This window comes from Parambassis ranga, chromosome 8, assembly GCF_900634625.1.
Source record: "Parambassis ranga chromosome 8, fParRan2.1, whole genome shotgun sequence".
Classification (NCBI taxonomy): domain Eukaryota; kingdom Metazoa; phylum Chordata; class Actinopteri; family Ambassidae; genus Parambassis; species Parambassis ranga.
This window is the reverse complement of record NC_041029.1, coordinates 13,199,010-13,216,129: the sequence shown is the minus strand read 5'-3', so window position 1 is coordinate 13,216,129 and position 17,120 is coordinate 13,199,010. Positions and strand designations below refer to the sequence as shown.

General features: G+C 44.1%; 2 protein-coding genes across 2 annotated transcripts; both read left to right on the top strand.

Moving 5' to 3' along the window:
- The first annotated feature begins 210 nt into the window (after positions 1-210).
- On the top strand, positions 211-5,527 carry wnt9b (wingless-type MMTV integration site family, member 9B). Its single transcript, XM_028412204.1, has 4 exons — positions 211-408; positions 901-1,154; positions 2,390-2,655; positions 3,978-5,527. Exons 1-4 carry the CDS (start codon positions 323-325, stop codon positions 4,434-4,436), a joined length of 1,065 nt encoding a protein of 354 aa, XP_028268005.1. The 5' UTR covers positions 211-322; the 3' UTR covers positions 4,437-5,527.
- An 8,047-nt stretch (positions 5,528-13,574) lies between these two features.
- gosr2 (golgi SNAP receptor complex member 2) lies at positions 13,575-16,940 on the top strand. The gene is made up of 6 exons (XM_028411521.1): positions 13,575-13,743; positions 13,992-14,056; positions 14,486-14,594; positions 15,137-15,269; positions 15,392-15,532; positions 15,964-16,940. The coding sequence occupies exons 1-6, from the start codon at positions 13,715-13,717 to the stop codon at positions 16,123-16,125; spliced, it is 639 nt and encodes a 212-aa protein (XP_028267322.1). The 5' UTR covers positions 13,575-13,714; the 3' UTR covers positions 16,126-16,940.
- Positions 16,941-17,120: the final 180 nt, after the last annotated feature.

Sequence of the window (17,120 nt, the reverse complement as noted above, 5' to 3'; positions counted from 1 at the left end):
CAGGTGCGTCGATGGTTTACATCACTGCAGATAATAAGCCCAGTGGTTTCGCAGCTCAGTCCACCTGGGTGGCGTTACAGTGGGAGGGAACATACAGTAACAATATTGTGAGAATCCAATGAGGGTGCGGCATGATGATGCTTCCTCCCCCCCACTGAAACAGCCCTGCCTCCATGCGGAGAGCGGACCACTGGGCCTTGGGCACCGGATTGAAAGTCTGTGTGCATTGTGGGGGCCCCCTTAGAGAGAAGCGCCGACAAGACGGCAAGGACTTTCTCCTTTGAAGAATAAGCGAGATGAAGAACTGCGCCAACCCGGCACCATGCGCTCCAGGCTCCCAAGGACTGCCTGCCTACTGCGAATCATTGCGCTCTGCATCCTTCTCTCGCACACTGCAGCTTACTTTGGGTCTGTCAACTAACTGTTAACTTTTGACAATTATTTTAGTTTATTGCATTTGTTGTGTTTTTTTGTTTGTTTTTTTTTTTGCATAGAAGCAATACTAACCACAGCTTTATAAACTTTACCCAAATTACGCACGCGTAATTGCGCTAATCCTAACTAAACAAAATCTGATTGTGCAGTAAAACCACAACATTTTTGTTAATAGGTTGTTGTAATTATAATACAAGGCGCGTATAACAATTTGTATTTCAGTGTTAATTGCAACGAAGTTTGCTCCAACTATTTCTGCATGCATTGAAAAAAAATGTACTAATTTTTGTTGACTAAGAAAAAAGTGCAATCACAGAAAGACACAAATTTGTCATTTTAAAATTTTTACGCAAATAATAATGGCAGTGAGAGAATATTTGAAAGTAGTAAATATTTCATAATTGCATTTATTATTATTACTTTGTCCGAGATTTACCGTTTCTAATTATGTTATTTTGTTCCCAGGCTGACAGGTCGGGAACCCTTGGTGTTTTTACCAGGTCCGTTTTCCAATGAAGCCCCAACAGGAAAGGCCCACCTGAAGCAGTGCGAGCAGATGACTCTGACCAGGCGGCAGAAGAGACTGTGCCGCAGGGAGCCCGGTTTGGCCGAGACACTTCGGGAGTCGGTGCGCCTCAGCCTCCTGGAGTGTCGGTATCAGTTCCGGAACGAGCGCTGGAACTGCAGCCTGGATGGCCGGGGGAGCCTTCTGAAAAGAGGTACGCAGTGCATTCAGTTTTTAAATTTCAAAAACAGATTAAGTTTTGTTAATTTGGTCCTATTATGTTGGTTTTTGCTCAGTGGGCATATCTATAGACCTTAACTTTATTCTTTATTATACAGTATTTTTTAGAGTGACATGGTGGGTAACAGTTTTTTTCCCCCATCAAGTATCTATTCTCATTCAAACTAGGAGGATCCTTCAGGGCTCTGATGTTTGTGGCAACATTAGTTAATCTGGATAAACATCAAGTAATCTGGAAAGAGAGAGAGAGAGGGACGAGGAAGCTGAACAATTCAAAAAGTTTATAAGCAAAACATGAGAACATCACAACTTTACTAAACCTTTCTGATATTTTCCAAGTCCTGCTGATCCTACCCACTGTCATTTCTTTTGGAAGACAGTATGGAATACATAAATATATACATATATTATATTGTTAGTAGTGCCTCATTGCTCAGTGATATTACAACACAGACATAAGTTTAAAGTTCAGTTTTTATTGACGATAAAGCAGCTGCATTTAAAGTTGTAAGTGTGTACTTGTAGCAAACCCTTGGTTGTCCCCACTTTAATATTTACTGCATGTCTTTATATAACCATCGATTAGCTCCTCTTGGATCACCATATTGCACATACAGCCCAAAACTCCTGCCGGTCTGTGAACACAAAATGCTCTGGGATCTCCCGGGCTTGATGCATATGGACGTTTAAGCGTGTGGGAGAACATGAACAGGTCAGCACAGAGGTAATTAGGGTGTAGAAAGCCAAGAAATGTGGTGCGGTGTAGAGTGCCTGAGCCATGTGGTTATTTTTATCTCGGGGAAAGTGCCCATTCCCAGAGGAAAAGGGTGGTGTGATTACCCACTTTCATCTGGGAAAATCCTTTCTAGTCAAAATAATAATTAATTGGATCAAAATATACCCTGCTGATGGCTCTGGGTGAAGCAAATAACAGTGCACGAGCAAAAGGAAAGGTCAGGAGAGGAGTTACGACACAAGAAAAGTCGTGGAATCGCTGAGGTTGTTGTAAAGTATGACAACATAGTAACCCCTTTGTAAACATGTTGGCTTTAAGGCTTAATCACTGGCACAAAACGACAGTTAGAAGATTGTAAATGATGTTTAAATCCCTTAAGCTATATGCGCTCCACACACATGCTTCTGATCCCACAAATAGCTCTTCATTTATACATGTAGAAATGACTTGAACTGGATTTCTTTTTATCCCAGCATTCAAAGAGACCGCCTTCCTGCTGGCGGTGTCCTCTGCAGCGCTGACCCATGCACTCGCCAAAGCGTGCAGCTCGGGCCGGATGGAGAGGTGCACGTGCGACGACTCCCCTGGGATCCAGCATCGGGAAGCGTGGCAGTGGGGGGTCTGCGGAGACAACCTGAAATACAGCACCAAGTTCCTGAAGAAGTTCTTGGGCCAGAAGAGGGTCAGCAAAGACCTGAGGGCGCAGATCGATGCCCACAACATCAACGTTGGAGTCCGGGTGAGTGCTACATCAAATCCATACCCCACTTTTATCCTTTATGATGAAGTTCCCAACCCCAAGGCAACAACAAAAAACACATCTACCTAAGCCACACTTTGCTCAATTAGCTGGGCGGCAATTTTACATGACGATTACACCCCTGGCACACTCCTGAGGATCACATGTTTCAGAGCTGTAATCCTCGCCTGTATATTTTTCAAGGTGCCAGCCAGACAAACGCCCCCACTCCCCTTACTTATTTGCTGCCATCGGCAGGCCGGCGTGGATAACACAGAGGCAGTGGGCGAGGCAGCGAAGCTCAGGAGACAAGATGGCTCTGGGATGGTTGGAGCCAGGTGTTCTCAGGCATGATAAAGCTTGCTGTGCGGGCCAACAGAAAATTAAAGGTCTCATGTCGGAGAGAGAGAGCGATTATAACCGTGGCCTCTTTTTAATATACGAGCAAGCATTTTTTTCCACTTACTGGATCACTGTGCTCTTCATAAATCCAGCTAATGTTCATAACCACCACTGTGTAGCTCTGAAACAGCAGGCCCCTGGAGCTCACACCTAAAAAACAGGAAGAACACTATCTTATCTCATCTTTGCTGAGTTAAATGTTTTCCTCAGTTTACACCAAATGAACATGAAGTGCTAGGTATCCCCTCATCTCACGGTTAATGGGGCTCTGAAGCCCGCCCGAGGGGGGGGTTCATACCTGCAAAGGGAGGAATAGAGTAGAACTTTTCAAGCCACAGCTCCCCTCTGGCTCTGTATCTGTATGACCTGTCTCTGGCCCCTGCCAAGACAGCAGCCTGAGGGACTGCGCTCTCATCACTGACCATCAAGCTCAGTGAACTATTAACCTAAAATGCCATCGCAGGCCGCCACTTTATTTTTCTGGCACTTCTCACACAGAAATTCTTATCGATGTTTTCCATGAGCAGGCATGTACTAAAAAATAGGGCGGAGAGATTCCACTGTCTGTGCTGTTTGTCACCTCTGCCTCGGGCTTCAGGCAGACAGAGCTAGTTTCAACACATTGAGGAGCCAACAAAAAAAAAGAAAAAGAAAAAAAAAAGCAAGAGCTGTCCAAGTGAGAAATGTGAGGTGAATGAAATACGACATGCTCAATCCATTATGTCAAAATTTTTGACTGAGGTGAGCTAAAGGCACATATCCACAGACCACCACCCCTAAACCCCCATTTACACACCCTGCAGGAAACTGTCTCCCTCTGTCCAGATAGACCTCCCAGATAAGAGGCCAGGTAATGAATCAAACTGAAGGAGCTGACATTTCTCCCTTTTTTTTAACCCCCTCCCCTCCTCCTGTCTCAGGCGGTGAAGAGCGGACTGAAAACCACCTGCAAGTGTCACGGTGTCTCCGGCTCCTGCGCAGTACGGACTTGCTGGAAGCAGCTGTCACCCTTCCACGACACCGGGCGGCTGCTGAAGTACAGATACGACACAGCCGTGCGGGTTCTGAGCGTCACCAACGCGGCCACTGGTGAAACCGAGCTCGCCAGCCCCCGGCGCTACGGCCAGAGCCTCCGTACCACTGACCTGGTCTACCTGGAGGACTCCCCAAGCTTCTGCAGGCCCTCCCGCTACTCCCCTGGCACGGGCGGCCGGTCGTGCGTTAAAGACACTAGCTGTCAGAGCCTGTGCTGCGGACGGGGTTACAACACCGCCATGCGCCTCACCAGCCTCTCCTGCCACTGCCAGGTGCGCTGGTGTTGCCACGTGGAGTGTCAGACATGTGTGAGAGAGGAGGAGGTGTACACCTGCAAAATATGATCACCTCCATTCTGAATTGCATGTTATTTAAGGAGGGATCAATGTAACGTAATAATGATGGCTATCTAATCATCACTGACTGCAACAGCTTACTGTAGGTGAGGATGTTTTTGCCCTGCTTCTCTCTCACTGGATGCACTGAAATCCTCTTCTGGCAAGGAGGGAGACAAGCTCTTATAATAAACATGTACTGGACTGGAAGGATGCCGCCAGCAGTACGAAGCAAGAGACTTTGTTGTATTGTATGTAATCGCCCCCCCCCCACACCCCATCCATTTGACTATTTATTGTACCAGCCTTTTTGTCTGTTGTACTGCTGCTTCATACTTTTAACTCTTGTGTTGCCAATGAGGCCGAAATGGCCTTAAAAGGAATCTACCTGTCTGCGTCTGTGTCTGCTGTGTTGTGTTGTCTGCTGAAAGCACTTACATATAACACAATGTATAGTTAATAGAATCACTGGACGTGTAAAGGTGGTCACTACCACTCAAATACATTGTAACTACATACAGTGACGAGGCTTATCGTGTAAAGAAAAGAAGCTGGGTTTCAGTTGCTCTTATGGAAATGTCTATGGAAATCTCTACTAATGTGCGCTCCACACAACAACAAAGGGAAATACCTGAGCTAATAGCCAGGGGAAACACTGTCTTAATTTGTGAGCATGCTATTTCTCGGCTTTCTATTTTTAAAAGAAGTGCACACGTTTAAGTTTTAAAATTGCCCGACTGAACTGCTCTTCAAAGACTGAATTCCACCACATCTTTTTTGCCTTTGAAGAAGGCCAATCATGCTCCTTATTTTCCTAAATTGCTAATCAAACTAAATGTTTACCCCCCCCCACTCCCCCCTTTTCCTCCCCTCTCTTCTGTATGTCCATATGTGCAGGTCAAAAGTGCACACCGAAGCCAAAAGTTTGATTTTTTTTTTTATTGGCCAGTTTCTCTCTATATAATGATTACAATATAACTCATATCAGCGCTCCAGGCGTCTGACAATGTGGAATCATTTTCTACCTCACTTCATTTTTTTGGCAAATATCAGCAAGATTTATGAGCTATGCAGAGTTATCCTCTGTAGATACATGTCTTTCCCTCTGCATTTGTTTTAAATATCATATTTTAGATGTTTGTACAGTTCTTTTGAAGTTGGTTTTATGGTTTTATATATATAAAACCCCATATTTCAAAAGTTTTTTTTAATCTTTACATTCTTATTTAAATGAATAAATGGATGTAACATTTGTGAGATCAGTGTTTTGTTGTTGTCGTGCCATCACACACATGCACACACGCCTGAGGGAAGCAGAGTGCGATGCACCTGCCTGCAACTCAGCGCCCGTGCATCTACCCAGCATTAAAAAAAAACAAAAAAAAAAAACACTTCCTCCCGATGCCGCCCTGCCCTCCTTTTCATCTGAAAACACTGCGGTCGACCTTCATCACCCTTAACCACCCGGTTTTAAAGAGGCGATGGGTGGGTGGGCATGCTTACAGGTGTTGTGCCTCTGGCCAGCACACCAACCGCGATGACAATCATAATGATGACAAAGGTGATGAGTCAGAGGAGTGCCGTCTCACTGGGCGTTTGACCCCCAAATCACCATTAGAATGTTACAAACGGCCGATGATGAGAGCAGTTTAAGCTCTATTATACGTGAATCATAACAATCCGCTTATATGCAAGGCATCGGCGAACCTACAGCACACAGAGGGCCATTGTATGAGGTATTTATAGTGTGCGTTCTGCTGCTTTTGATGTTGCTCTCTAATTACTGTGATTACACATTATTATTCCTTATTAGAACATCAACTTCAGACCCCAAGTATTGCAAGAAAATTACTCTCTTACTTTAAAAATCTCATTTTATGATGCACAGAAGAGTATGGTTAGAACAAATGATAGCTTGATGTGATGAGATGAGATGAGATGAGATGCTACACCTGGGATGGGTGTAAGAACCCAAAATATTGATAAATATACTGTACACCTACATATTCAGCCATATTTGTGCTCATATAAGGGCTGAGAAAAGTCTCCAACAGAAGCTGACATTTCAGAGACACACTGGTTCTACTGGACAGCAACAATATGTTATAATACAACAGCAGTACCATATTACCTGTGCACGTACTTTATGCTACAAAGCTAATTTCCCCCTCTCAGACAACAAAGCTGAGAATGTGGCAGCATGCATCAGTGTCTTCCTGAGGTCAAACAAGTTCATATGGTCAGACTACTGACTCACATACTGACATATTAACCCGTGATATTATAATATTGCAGATCAATATTTAACTTTATTCAGCATGAATGCTGTATATTAAAAAAAAAGCAACATTCTTCTCTGCAGAGCTGAGGGATCAGGAGCGAGACAGAGGAGTGTGTCACGGCCAGCGAGGCGGACTGGGCTTGAGATATTGAGGGACATAAAGGAAAAAGATGAGGATGGAGGGATGAGATGGGATAGTTTGTGGCCCCAGGAGGCCTATCCCCTGCTGCTGCTGTTGTTGTTTTATAATGAACTCCTAAAGCCTTCATTTCCCTCACTACTCTGTGTGGAGGGGGCATGGCGGTGGGGGCTGCTGAGTCCACAGCCGGATTCGCACGCACAAGCCCCGAGGATGGCTGCTTTGAGCAGGGTGGTGGTTTTGGTGGTGGTGGTGGTGGTAGGGGGGTTGGACCAAGCAGGGGTGCAGCGTGCAAGCTCCTGTGTTGTGTATGAAACAGTCCTGACATGAGACAGGTGAGGGCAGAAGGGGTTTTTTTTTGCATATGTGTGTGTGTGAGCATACCTGCCGTGCGCACACCTGTGGTCACTTCAGTGGGAGTGATATGTTTGTGTTTGTAGTGAGGTTTTTTTTTTCCTGTGCGGGTGTGAGCTACAGTCAGGCCTGCTCTATATGCTGGAAGCTCTACTCTGTCACCCTGAGACACTAAATGACATAGATAATGTAGGATGGTAACACTATCTTTTGTGTCTGCACTTGCTTGGTTCAGGTAAAGGTTACTATGACGATAGATGAAGATGAATTGGCAAACCAGAGCAGGGTCTGTTTTTGTTTTTTTTGAGATATGTATTAAATTTGTGTTGCTTAGCAAAAAAGATATTATCCATAGCAACTTACATAGCTTTCAGGTTTATACATCACTCATTTGTGTAAGAACAGTAGATGTTAACTCAAGCGTCGAAGCCTTTTGCTCAAGGACACAAAGCGCAGTCTTGTCCTGTAATCGGAACCTCTGAGCCTCAGGTCAAACATCTAAACTTCCACCTCCAAAGAGAAGATAGCATCAGCGCTGGGCCTAATCCCCACACCCTAACATCGCACAGGGGAAAATTAAATGATGAAGAGGAGAGAAATGGATTAGGTGAAGAAAAAGAGGGAAGACAGAGAGCGAGTCGTGAATACGGCATGGGGTAGGAATTTGGAATGCGAAATGACTAATGCAATTGCTCAACCCACAACAAGAACATGCACTGCCTAGAGCTATGACAAGGCTGAGTGCATACCTCTATGGGGGGGCCGCGCTGTTGGGATGGTGGCTGAGTTTCTCTGCTGTGGGTGACAAGAAGCGTGCGTGTATACACGTGTGACGGTCAATTGAGCGGGCAGCAGGGTTGAATTGATGGATTTTTAACCTGCAGATGGAACAGAAAAGGAATCCTTTAGCAGTATGCATGATAAAGGAAGGTAGTTGAATATATTTCACAAAGTTAAAGGATAAAGACAAATAAAGCTACATAAAGCAGCATTGCGGGCCCTCGCACACCTTGCGATCCGCCGGGCCATCGCTGTCCCCTCTCCTCTGCTCTCATCACCCATGCTGTCTTCTCTTATGCTCTCCTTTCCTCTCATTTCCAGAGACTTACAACGAACACATGTTTACAAGAGAAATTTCCTGTCGCCAGTAGATGGCGCTATGCCCGTATCATCCTATTAGCATATATATCTGTTTAGACTCAGGTCCATAGCAGTACTGTAAGAGTTTGTCCACATTGCATGAAGTATGTTGGTGGTACTGCAGAAAATACAGCGAGTTTCTTTTTTATGGCGAATGGTCAACTTTGAGGCCACACGCCCACCACACCGTAGCACTTTTGAAAGACTTTTGGAATGCATCTATTCCCTATGGTGTCCTGAGTGGACACAGTGAGTTTCAGCTCGATTGGATGAAGTATGCGAGCATGAAAAGTTTTGTAGCAGCGTCACAAATAGGCAAAAAATGGCCACAAAAGTCAAAATGGCGCACTTCCTGTTGGGTTTGGAGGGGGGGGGGGGTCCAAGAGACTTTTTTGTGTGACTTGGGGTGATGCATATGTGTGCCAATTTTAATGATCCTACTGCTGAACAGGCCAGGGGGGCAGGAAGAAAAACCTATGATAACGCAACATTTTGTGTAGCCAGTAGGTGGCGCTCTGTCAAAACCTCAATATTGTTGTATAGATGTGTTTAGGGTCAGACTCTGATCAATCATGTTACATTTGGTACAGATCGGACAGTAAACACAGAAGTTATAGCGACTTCCTGTTTCCTGTGAAATCACCAAACTTTGAGGCCATGCCCCCACCACACCGTAAGACTTTTGTCAGAGTTTTGGAATTGGATGAAGTATGTAAGGTGTGAAAAGTTTTGTAGCAGGGTCAGAAATCGCCAAAAATAGACGCAAACTTCAAAATGGCGGCCTTCCTGTTGGGTTTGGAGAGGGGGTCCAAGAGACTTTTTTGTGCGTCTAATTTTTGTGCTATACATATGCATGGCAATTTTCATGATCCTGTGTCAAACCGGCAAGAGGGGCTACGCGTTAGGGGGCGCTATAGAGCCATTTTCCCATGTCCTTTCAAAAGTCAGCAAATTTCAAAATCTTTCAGCCGAATTAATTTTTCTACCAAGTTTGGTGAGTTTTGAATGTTTAAAGTGTTGTGTTTAAACAGCATACTTGTATGAAGCCAAGATGGCGAACACTGAAAGCAAGCTGCAGAGATGATGTACTTCCTGTTTATCGGATGCATCTCTCTTGTTGCCTAGCAACCTAGGATGAATGTTAGCATTGAGCTAAGTGCTAATATGCCAACATATTATTTAGGCATGTTAGTATTTAGTTCAAAGGCCAGCTGTGGCAAAGTATAGCCTCACAAATCCTTACACTGTCACACTAGACTCATTTTATGCACTAAATGAACATTAAAAAAATAAAAACAAAAGGCAGAAATAGCTATAAATGCTTGAGGATGTGGAAAACTGCTAATCACAACACAAAGCTGTTAGAGCAGTGCCCTGACGCAGTGGTGCTTGTGAACTTGTTTCACACAGCAAAGATACATGCACATGTTTACTAGATTCCTCCTGAATGGTTTGCTGTGAACCCCCCCAATGCTAACCCCTTTCCCATTGGGAAACGCCTGGGGGAGGCTGTTCCCATGCCGCTCCACAGAAGCACCTGCATCACTAACAGTAGGGTTTACATGGCCACTGCTGCTGATAGGACATGATAAGACTTTGTGCAATCACATAACAGACTGACCCCCTCTTAATATATGGTACTCCTCTTCCTTTTCTCGCTCACAAACACATTCTGCTGCAAAAATGCACACAAACTCTCTGACCTCCATCACAAGAAAAACACAACTTTCCCACATCAACAATGCCCAGGAAAGAAAAACACAAAGATAAAGGCCAGAGCTGTGTGTTCTCTACACCAGCAACATCTCTGAAAAATACGTCTGGTATGTTGTCTGTGATTATTTGTAATATCTACAGCAATTACGCCATCCGTTGACTGTTCTGCTGTGAGCGTATTAAAAATGAAACCATCGCTGTCATTAAAGGATTCAGACACACAATAACGTGCCATCAAAGTCTGCTGACTTTTGAGCTGCATAAACCGCACGCTCCAGCCAAACTGACACCTACGACTTAATCACGAATGTGTGGTTTTAGAGTGAGTGCATGACTGTGGGTAGAAAGCTGTCAGGTTAGGGGAAGCCCAGCGCAACGCTCTGTGCCATGGCTGTTTGTGTTCCCTGCTGAGCCGTCATCCAGCCACAGGGGTGGACAGCATCTCTCAACCTTTAGACTTCTGGGTGTCACAGGTGGTATGGCCACAGGGTGGTGTGTGTGTGTGTGTGTGGGTCTGACAGCTGTATGATTACTGTTTGCAAGAAACAAAGATAGTCATCCTGAACTGCTGATCCTGGAACTAATAATGAATGTTGATACAATGTTATAAAAAATACATGAGCTGCAAGCTGTAACTACAGATTATGAGACCCACTTTTTGTGTAACCTTTGTGCCACTTAGTGGTTGTTTACATCATTTTGTGGTCATTTTGCATCTCTTTGTAGCTGCGTTTCATCTCACTGCAGCTATGCTCAGCCATTGTAACCACCAGTCTCCTTTTAACACTGTTAAAAGGCGACGGTCAAACAGATCTCAGTGGAGAGGCTGTGTGGCAAACCCTGGACCCCTTTTCCCACCAAAAGCCACTGAGAAGCTGGGAGCTTATGAGTTTCTCCTGTCATCTCTGACAGGCCCTCATTTGCTTTCATTCAGCATCTCATCACAGCTTCAAAGACAAGTGGCTCATCTCCCTCAGGGGGGGAGCGAGAAGATCAGTGTGCCTTCAAAAAATGACTGGTATCCAAAAATTGTTGACCCAAGGCAATTTTACTCCTCATAATTGGCTTCTTCCCTCAGTGTGTCTGTCTTGGGCAATCATTGTAGAGTTATGATGTATTATACTGCCTGGAAAACATTATTAAGTACACTGTGCACAAGTGATTCAATAACATATCATTTTCTCTTGATGAACAAAACAGTGTTATTGAGGAGAAGGGGGGGGGGGTGCAGTCTGTGAGTACACTGAGCGCTTTCTTCCTCCACTCAGCAATAAGTCTGCAGCCATCTTGTCTAACCAACATGAGGGAGACCTTAGATCCGGTACTAAGGTTTGTCTTGTTCCAGCTAGGACCCCCAAAGAGTCTGGCGCCTCAAACGGCAGAAAATCCAGTGACAACACAGCCACATATAAAGAGTATAGGCTTCACTTGAATCTCATTCTAACACGCATCTCTTCTTAAAATCTTAGCTCCAAACAAGATATTTCTTCATAACAATACTCATTAAAGATATGTAAGATGGTGTAGTGACACCTGTGGCCACTAAGTGAATTGTAGTCCTAGTCCCTAGGACCCATTCCAGCTGCACACTATTTTGCAGTATTAGGTAGTTTGCGAGCTAAAAAAAAAACGCACTGCAACGTCACTAAAGCTCTAATATGCACTAAAAATCTATTTTATTTATATTTATTTTGGAAATATTAGAAACCTATGGGATCTACATGAGCCATAATATGTAACCCGTTTTCTTAAAATTAAGGGCTATAGAGCCCTAAGTTTACACAATAAGCATGCATTAAGTTTTGACCGTGATTATTTGTGCATCAAACTAGGTGTAAGCACATGACATATCTCGGTCAGCGTGATCGAGCTCCACACCTGGAGTCTGGATTCCAGTTTGTGCCCGTGGTGCTCAGGTGTGGAGGGAAACCAGTAAGCTCATCTCATCCTTTCCTCAGGGCTGAAACATAAAGGACAGACGGAGAGAACCCCACGACCCTGAGAGAGAGAGAGAGAGAGAGGGGTGTTATGCGACTCGTGTAGTGCTCGGGAAAAGTTTGGGGGCTGCTTATTCCCCTCTCACTCTCTCTCTCTCTCTGCTCCCTCTCTACTATTAGCAACAGGTTAAAGCTGCGCACATCCAACCGCTGCCCCGCGGATATGTTATGACAACCGAAAACGGTGAACAGCAAGAGCAAGAAGTGGCATGAACAGATCTCAAAGTTTTTGACATGTGGGGGGTGGGGGTGAAAAGGACCTCTGTTGAGAAGTGTCTAGCCTGAAGATACAACCATCAACTCTGTGTACCATCAGGCAGTCACAGGAAACTGTCTGGGCCTACTTTTGACTTGCTGTGCTGCTGGATGAGGAAAACAAACACAGCTATCACTGGCAAACAGGAGCCCGTAACAGCTCACGCCACCAATTACAAGGATGAGTTTGCTTTGCTTGCTCCTGGACTCCCTGATACTAATCTGCAGACTCCGCAGTGATGGAGGTCCGGGTTAAAGTGATTGAGATGTGGTTTTGTTAAGGTGCCAGGCAAGCGCCTCGAGGTGATTTTCCTAACATTAAATCACTATTGTGAAATTTTCACAGCTTGTTCTGGGAAATCCAATTATGCCACTTTCACACAGTACTCTGTGACAGATTCACAAACATCTCCCCTCCCTGACATCCCCTCTACCATAATCTGTGACTTGTAATCTCACCTCATGATGTAAAGTTTGATATTAGTTTAGGTGTCTGTGACTGCAGGCAAGAGGGAAGCTTCTGGATGGACAAACAGGAATAGTCTGACACCTATCTGTGGAAAAACAGAGGATAGCCTAATTAGAGCCAGTCAGGGAGAGCTGACATTTGCTAGCCTCAGGACATGTTTCTCAGAGTCTTTCCTGTCACATGTCTACATGTCAACAGATTATGCTATATGCTCTCAGAGTTTGTCTCAGTTGGGCACAAAGGATCTCTGTCAGCCATTACGTTTAAAAGAATATCAAATGCAATGGAAAATGTAGCCTACAGCCTGGGTTTAAATTTGAGAAGTGAATAACCTGAAGGAAAGTGTCCTCATAAAGTGTTTTGAGCTAGTATTCGGTGTATGCACGACATTCACTGGTATCCTGTATTACCTTACTGATATATCACGACATTTAGGATTACAAGAATCATTCATAACACGTAATAAAAACGGCATTTGTGCTAGGTTCCTTACCAGTTTGTCTGCAACTGAGCGGCGCCGACACTAGGTGGTGTTTCATGAACATTGTGTATAATAACTGACAGCCGCTTTGACAAAACAATGAAAGAAGTTAATTACTTATTTTTATTAATTACTTATTTAGTACTTTCTTCGTCTCACAGAACGGCAGAGAAATAGCTTTAACCAAGGGAAAATGCAAGAACACGAGTGGAGTTAGAGCTTCAGTGTCCAAAAACCGGGGCGGAGTGAGCACTCTTCGTTCTTCTATCCCTCTCTTTGTGGTGAAACCGCGCCACTTCCGCTTTCCTTCTTCCGTACACAAACTCTCTGCTGATGACGTGTTCACTCCTTTACCGTTAGCTAGCCAGCTAACTTAGCCACCTGTCAGAATAAAGGTGTTACAATAAAGTATTATAAAGTAAAGGAAGGAAAGGCGTTTCATTACATCACGGAAAATGGACACGCTTTATCACCAGACAAACAAGTGAGTGCACATTTCTTCTGTGGAATCCGTAGAGACTCTATTAGCTAATTTTGCTAACGAGTGTACACGTAAATCAGCTAATTGCCTGGCTTTTGACTTTTAACCGTGACTATTATCAACATGCTGTGATTATTAGTAATGAAGGTAATCCAGCAGGCGTTATTAAATGTGAAAAAATGCTTTTAAATGACTGTATTCTTTTTTCGTTCCGGTTCATGTTCATTTACATCATATTTTTTCTGGATTAGGCAAATCCAAGAGGTCCAGTCTCTAATGGGTAATCTCGAGAGAACAGACCGTCAATCAGTACACTGTGAGTACTCTCTTTCAGCTCTTTTACGGCTTTGTATATAGGTCAGTGATGATGACACCATCTCTAGTCTTATTTTCTTTTGAATGGCTTTCTAAGTGCTCATTGTTATGGCTGCTTGTTACTATTTAGGATATAATGACAGAAGGGGGGTTGTTTTGTGTGCACGGTGGCTGCCGGATCAGCTCTCGGCCCGGCTGGTGCCAGGGCAGGAAACAGCAGGGTGGGTGCAGTGACAGAAGCTGGGAGGGTCTTCTTACAGATGATAGTGGGAGCCGGGCAGTCCTCCTCCCCCCACGTCCCCTTCACAAATTATGTCATCAACTTGAATTTTAACACAGGGGAGGATGTAAGCCTATACAGTTACTAATGAGTGAGGATCACTGCACTTTTGATTGCCACCCAAACAATACTTCTTCTCTCAACCTACAGTACTGGAGAATGAACTGCAGGCCAGAATCGACCAGATCTTCAATCATTTAGAACGCCTTGAAATCCTAGCCAGCAAGGAACCACTGAACCGCCGCCAGAACGCCAAATTGTGAGTTTGGAATGGCTCAATTGATGGTGACCATAAAGCCCCAGAACTGGCATGGGGGAACGATTTCTCATAAAGATACAGTGAGGGTGCAGAAGATGAGACAGGCCCCTGTACTGCCCTGTGGCGACGTGGCTCTATGAAAACATTTGCTCAGAAGCTCTGTCATCACCAGCATTCCTGCTGTGTCGGGCAAAGATTCATTTCTGAGCTGGGTAAACAGGCCTTAGGGTACGCAGTACGCCCCATCCCACAGCAGTCCTGTAATCTCAGGGGGTCTCAAGTGGGGCCAGAGTGAAAGCCAAGGAGAGGGGAGAGATACTTCACTCCAACCATGTGAGATTAGAGGACTAAAGAAATGTTCTCATCATTGTTTAGAACAACTTGGAGTACTTAGCATTATATGTAAGTAACGGCTTAAAAATAAAGCACAAAAGATATGTGCCCGGTGAGCAAGTGCGCCCAGAGCCCACTGGTAAAAATAGGTCTGTTAAAAAAAGAGAATGTTTTATGAATAAACATTTGTATCCTTTTGTTTCTCTCAGACGAGTGGACCAGCTAAAGTATGATGTTCAACACCTCCGGAGTGCCCTGCAGAATTTTCAGCACCGACGGTACACCAAAGAGGCACAAGAGAGGGAGAGGGAGGAACTCATGAGCCGCACTTTCACTACCAATGTGAGCCAAATGCACAGTACAAAAACAAAAAAACAGGGTGCAAAGTACTCTGGGAAATAGTGACTAAGTTCAGTTTGTGGTGTGAAACCTCTAAAAATCGATTGGTTGTGTTGTTTTTGTAGGATGCAGATACCTCCATCCCTATAGATGAAACCCTTCAGTTGAACACCAACTTGCACAACGCACACAGAGGCATGGATGACCTCCTGGGCAGTGGCAGTGGCATCCTGAATGGCCTGAGAGATCAGAGATCTACACTCAAGGTAAATTCACATGACTGAGATCCACGAAAATGATTCTGTATCTGTAGTTGAGCACAAGACACTTGTATAAACACACACAGTAAGAAAGCTGATTAAATTGTAGTCCCTGACACAGTTTCTGGTGTCTACATTGATCACAATAGCCTTATTGTTAGTGTGCATTTGCTCAGCTAGAGGGTGAGTACTTGTTTCCAGGGAGGAGATGGGCTTCCTGGTTTTGCTCCAGGGCTCCTCTTATCAGGGTGTGTCCGTCGATCAGTGCTCACAGCCTTGTTGTCTAGCCATGAGAAACCTCTGACGGAGCGGCGCGTCAGGTTGGGAGTTGGCAATCAACAATCAGATGAATTAGAGCAGATAATTACAGCGTGGTCATGTAATGCAAACTCGATCATTACAGTTGACACAAGTATGGCTGTTTTGTCTCTGCACAGGGGACCCATAAGAAGATGCTAGATGTGGCCAACATGCTGGGTCTGTCCAACACAGTGATGAGATTCATAGAAAGACGAGCCACCCAAGATAAGTTCATCATGATCGGAGGCATGCTGTTGACCTGCGTCTTCATGTTCCTGGTAATCAGATACCTGGGCTGACCCCCCTCCCCCCCATCCATCCACCTGTTTGATCAGTCGTGGACATTTCTGCAGCACATCATCCCTCATGATATGAATTTTTAACATTAAAGTAATTTTTTAATAAATGGTGCCATTATATTTTCTTTATTTTTTCCAAATGGATCCCCACTGTTTTATTTTAGGCACTTGGTAAGGTTGAATTACGAACAGTATTGTACCCCACCCGAAGCTCTCAGATACCTTTCTGATGATCAAACTGCTTTTCATACATTGATGTTTGTCAAAACCACTCTTTTAAAACTGTAAATCACTTTCCTGACTGTTCCTTTAAAAATATTACAAATTAATATTTATACATCCTCCAATGAAAAGCAATGTGTTTTGTTCCTTACGCTGTCATACTGCTTATGTATCATTACACTGCAATCTCAGAATATCTACAGGAGAATCTGTTTTATTTATCGTGATGTATTCTCAGTTACCAGTTTATAGTAAACATCTAACATATTACAACAAAATGTGGTGGACACAATAATAGGAACTTGGCAGTCTAATGCAGTGATGATAATGTTGATCAGAACGTCTCTGGACTGTTGTGTTGGGCTATTACTGGTATATTCAGATGTACCAAATAAAACTGCTAACTGGACATGTTTAGCCAAGGTAAACAGATCATCAGGTTGGCAACAATGGTTTACAAAAAACAGTGGAAGCAGCAATACATTTTTCTACATGATTTCTCTTATGGATTAACTGTATGTGCGCTTGAGTCTAGTCTCACTATGTGAGTGATTTAATTCTCTTCAACAGAATAAAGTATAATTTCCTTTGTACGTCTTTATCTGGTGGGTCTGGAAGTGTGCACTGACAAAGAGCTACATTCCCCATTTAATAAGTACATCCACAATAATCTTGTGGATGTACAGGTCTGTTCAAGGCAATCAAGAGTGCCACCTACTGTTTGCTACAGACATCTGCAAGCTAGCGTTTGTAAAAATATAACTAAGAACTTA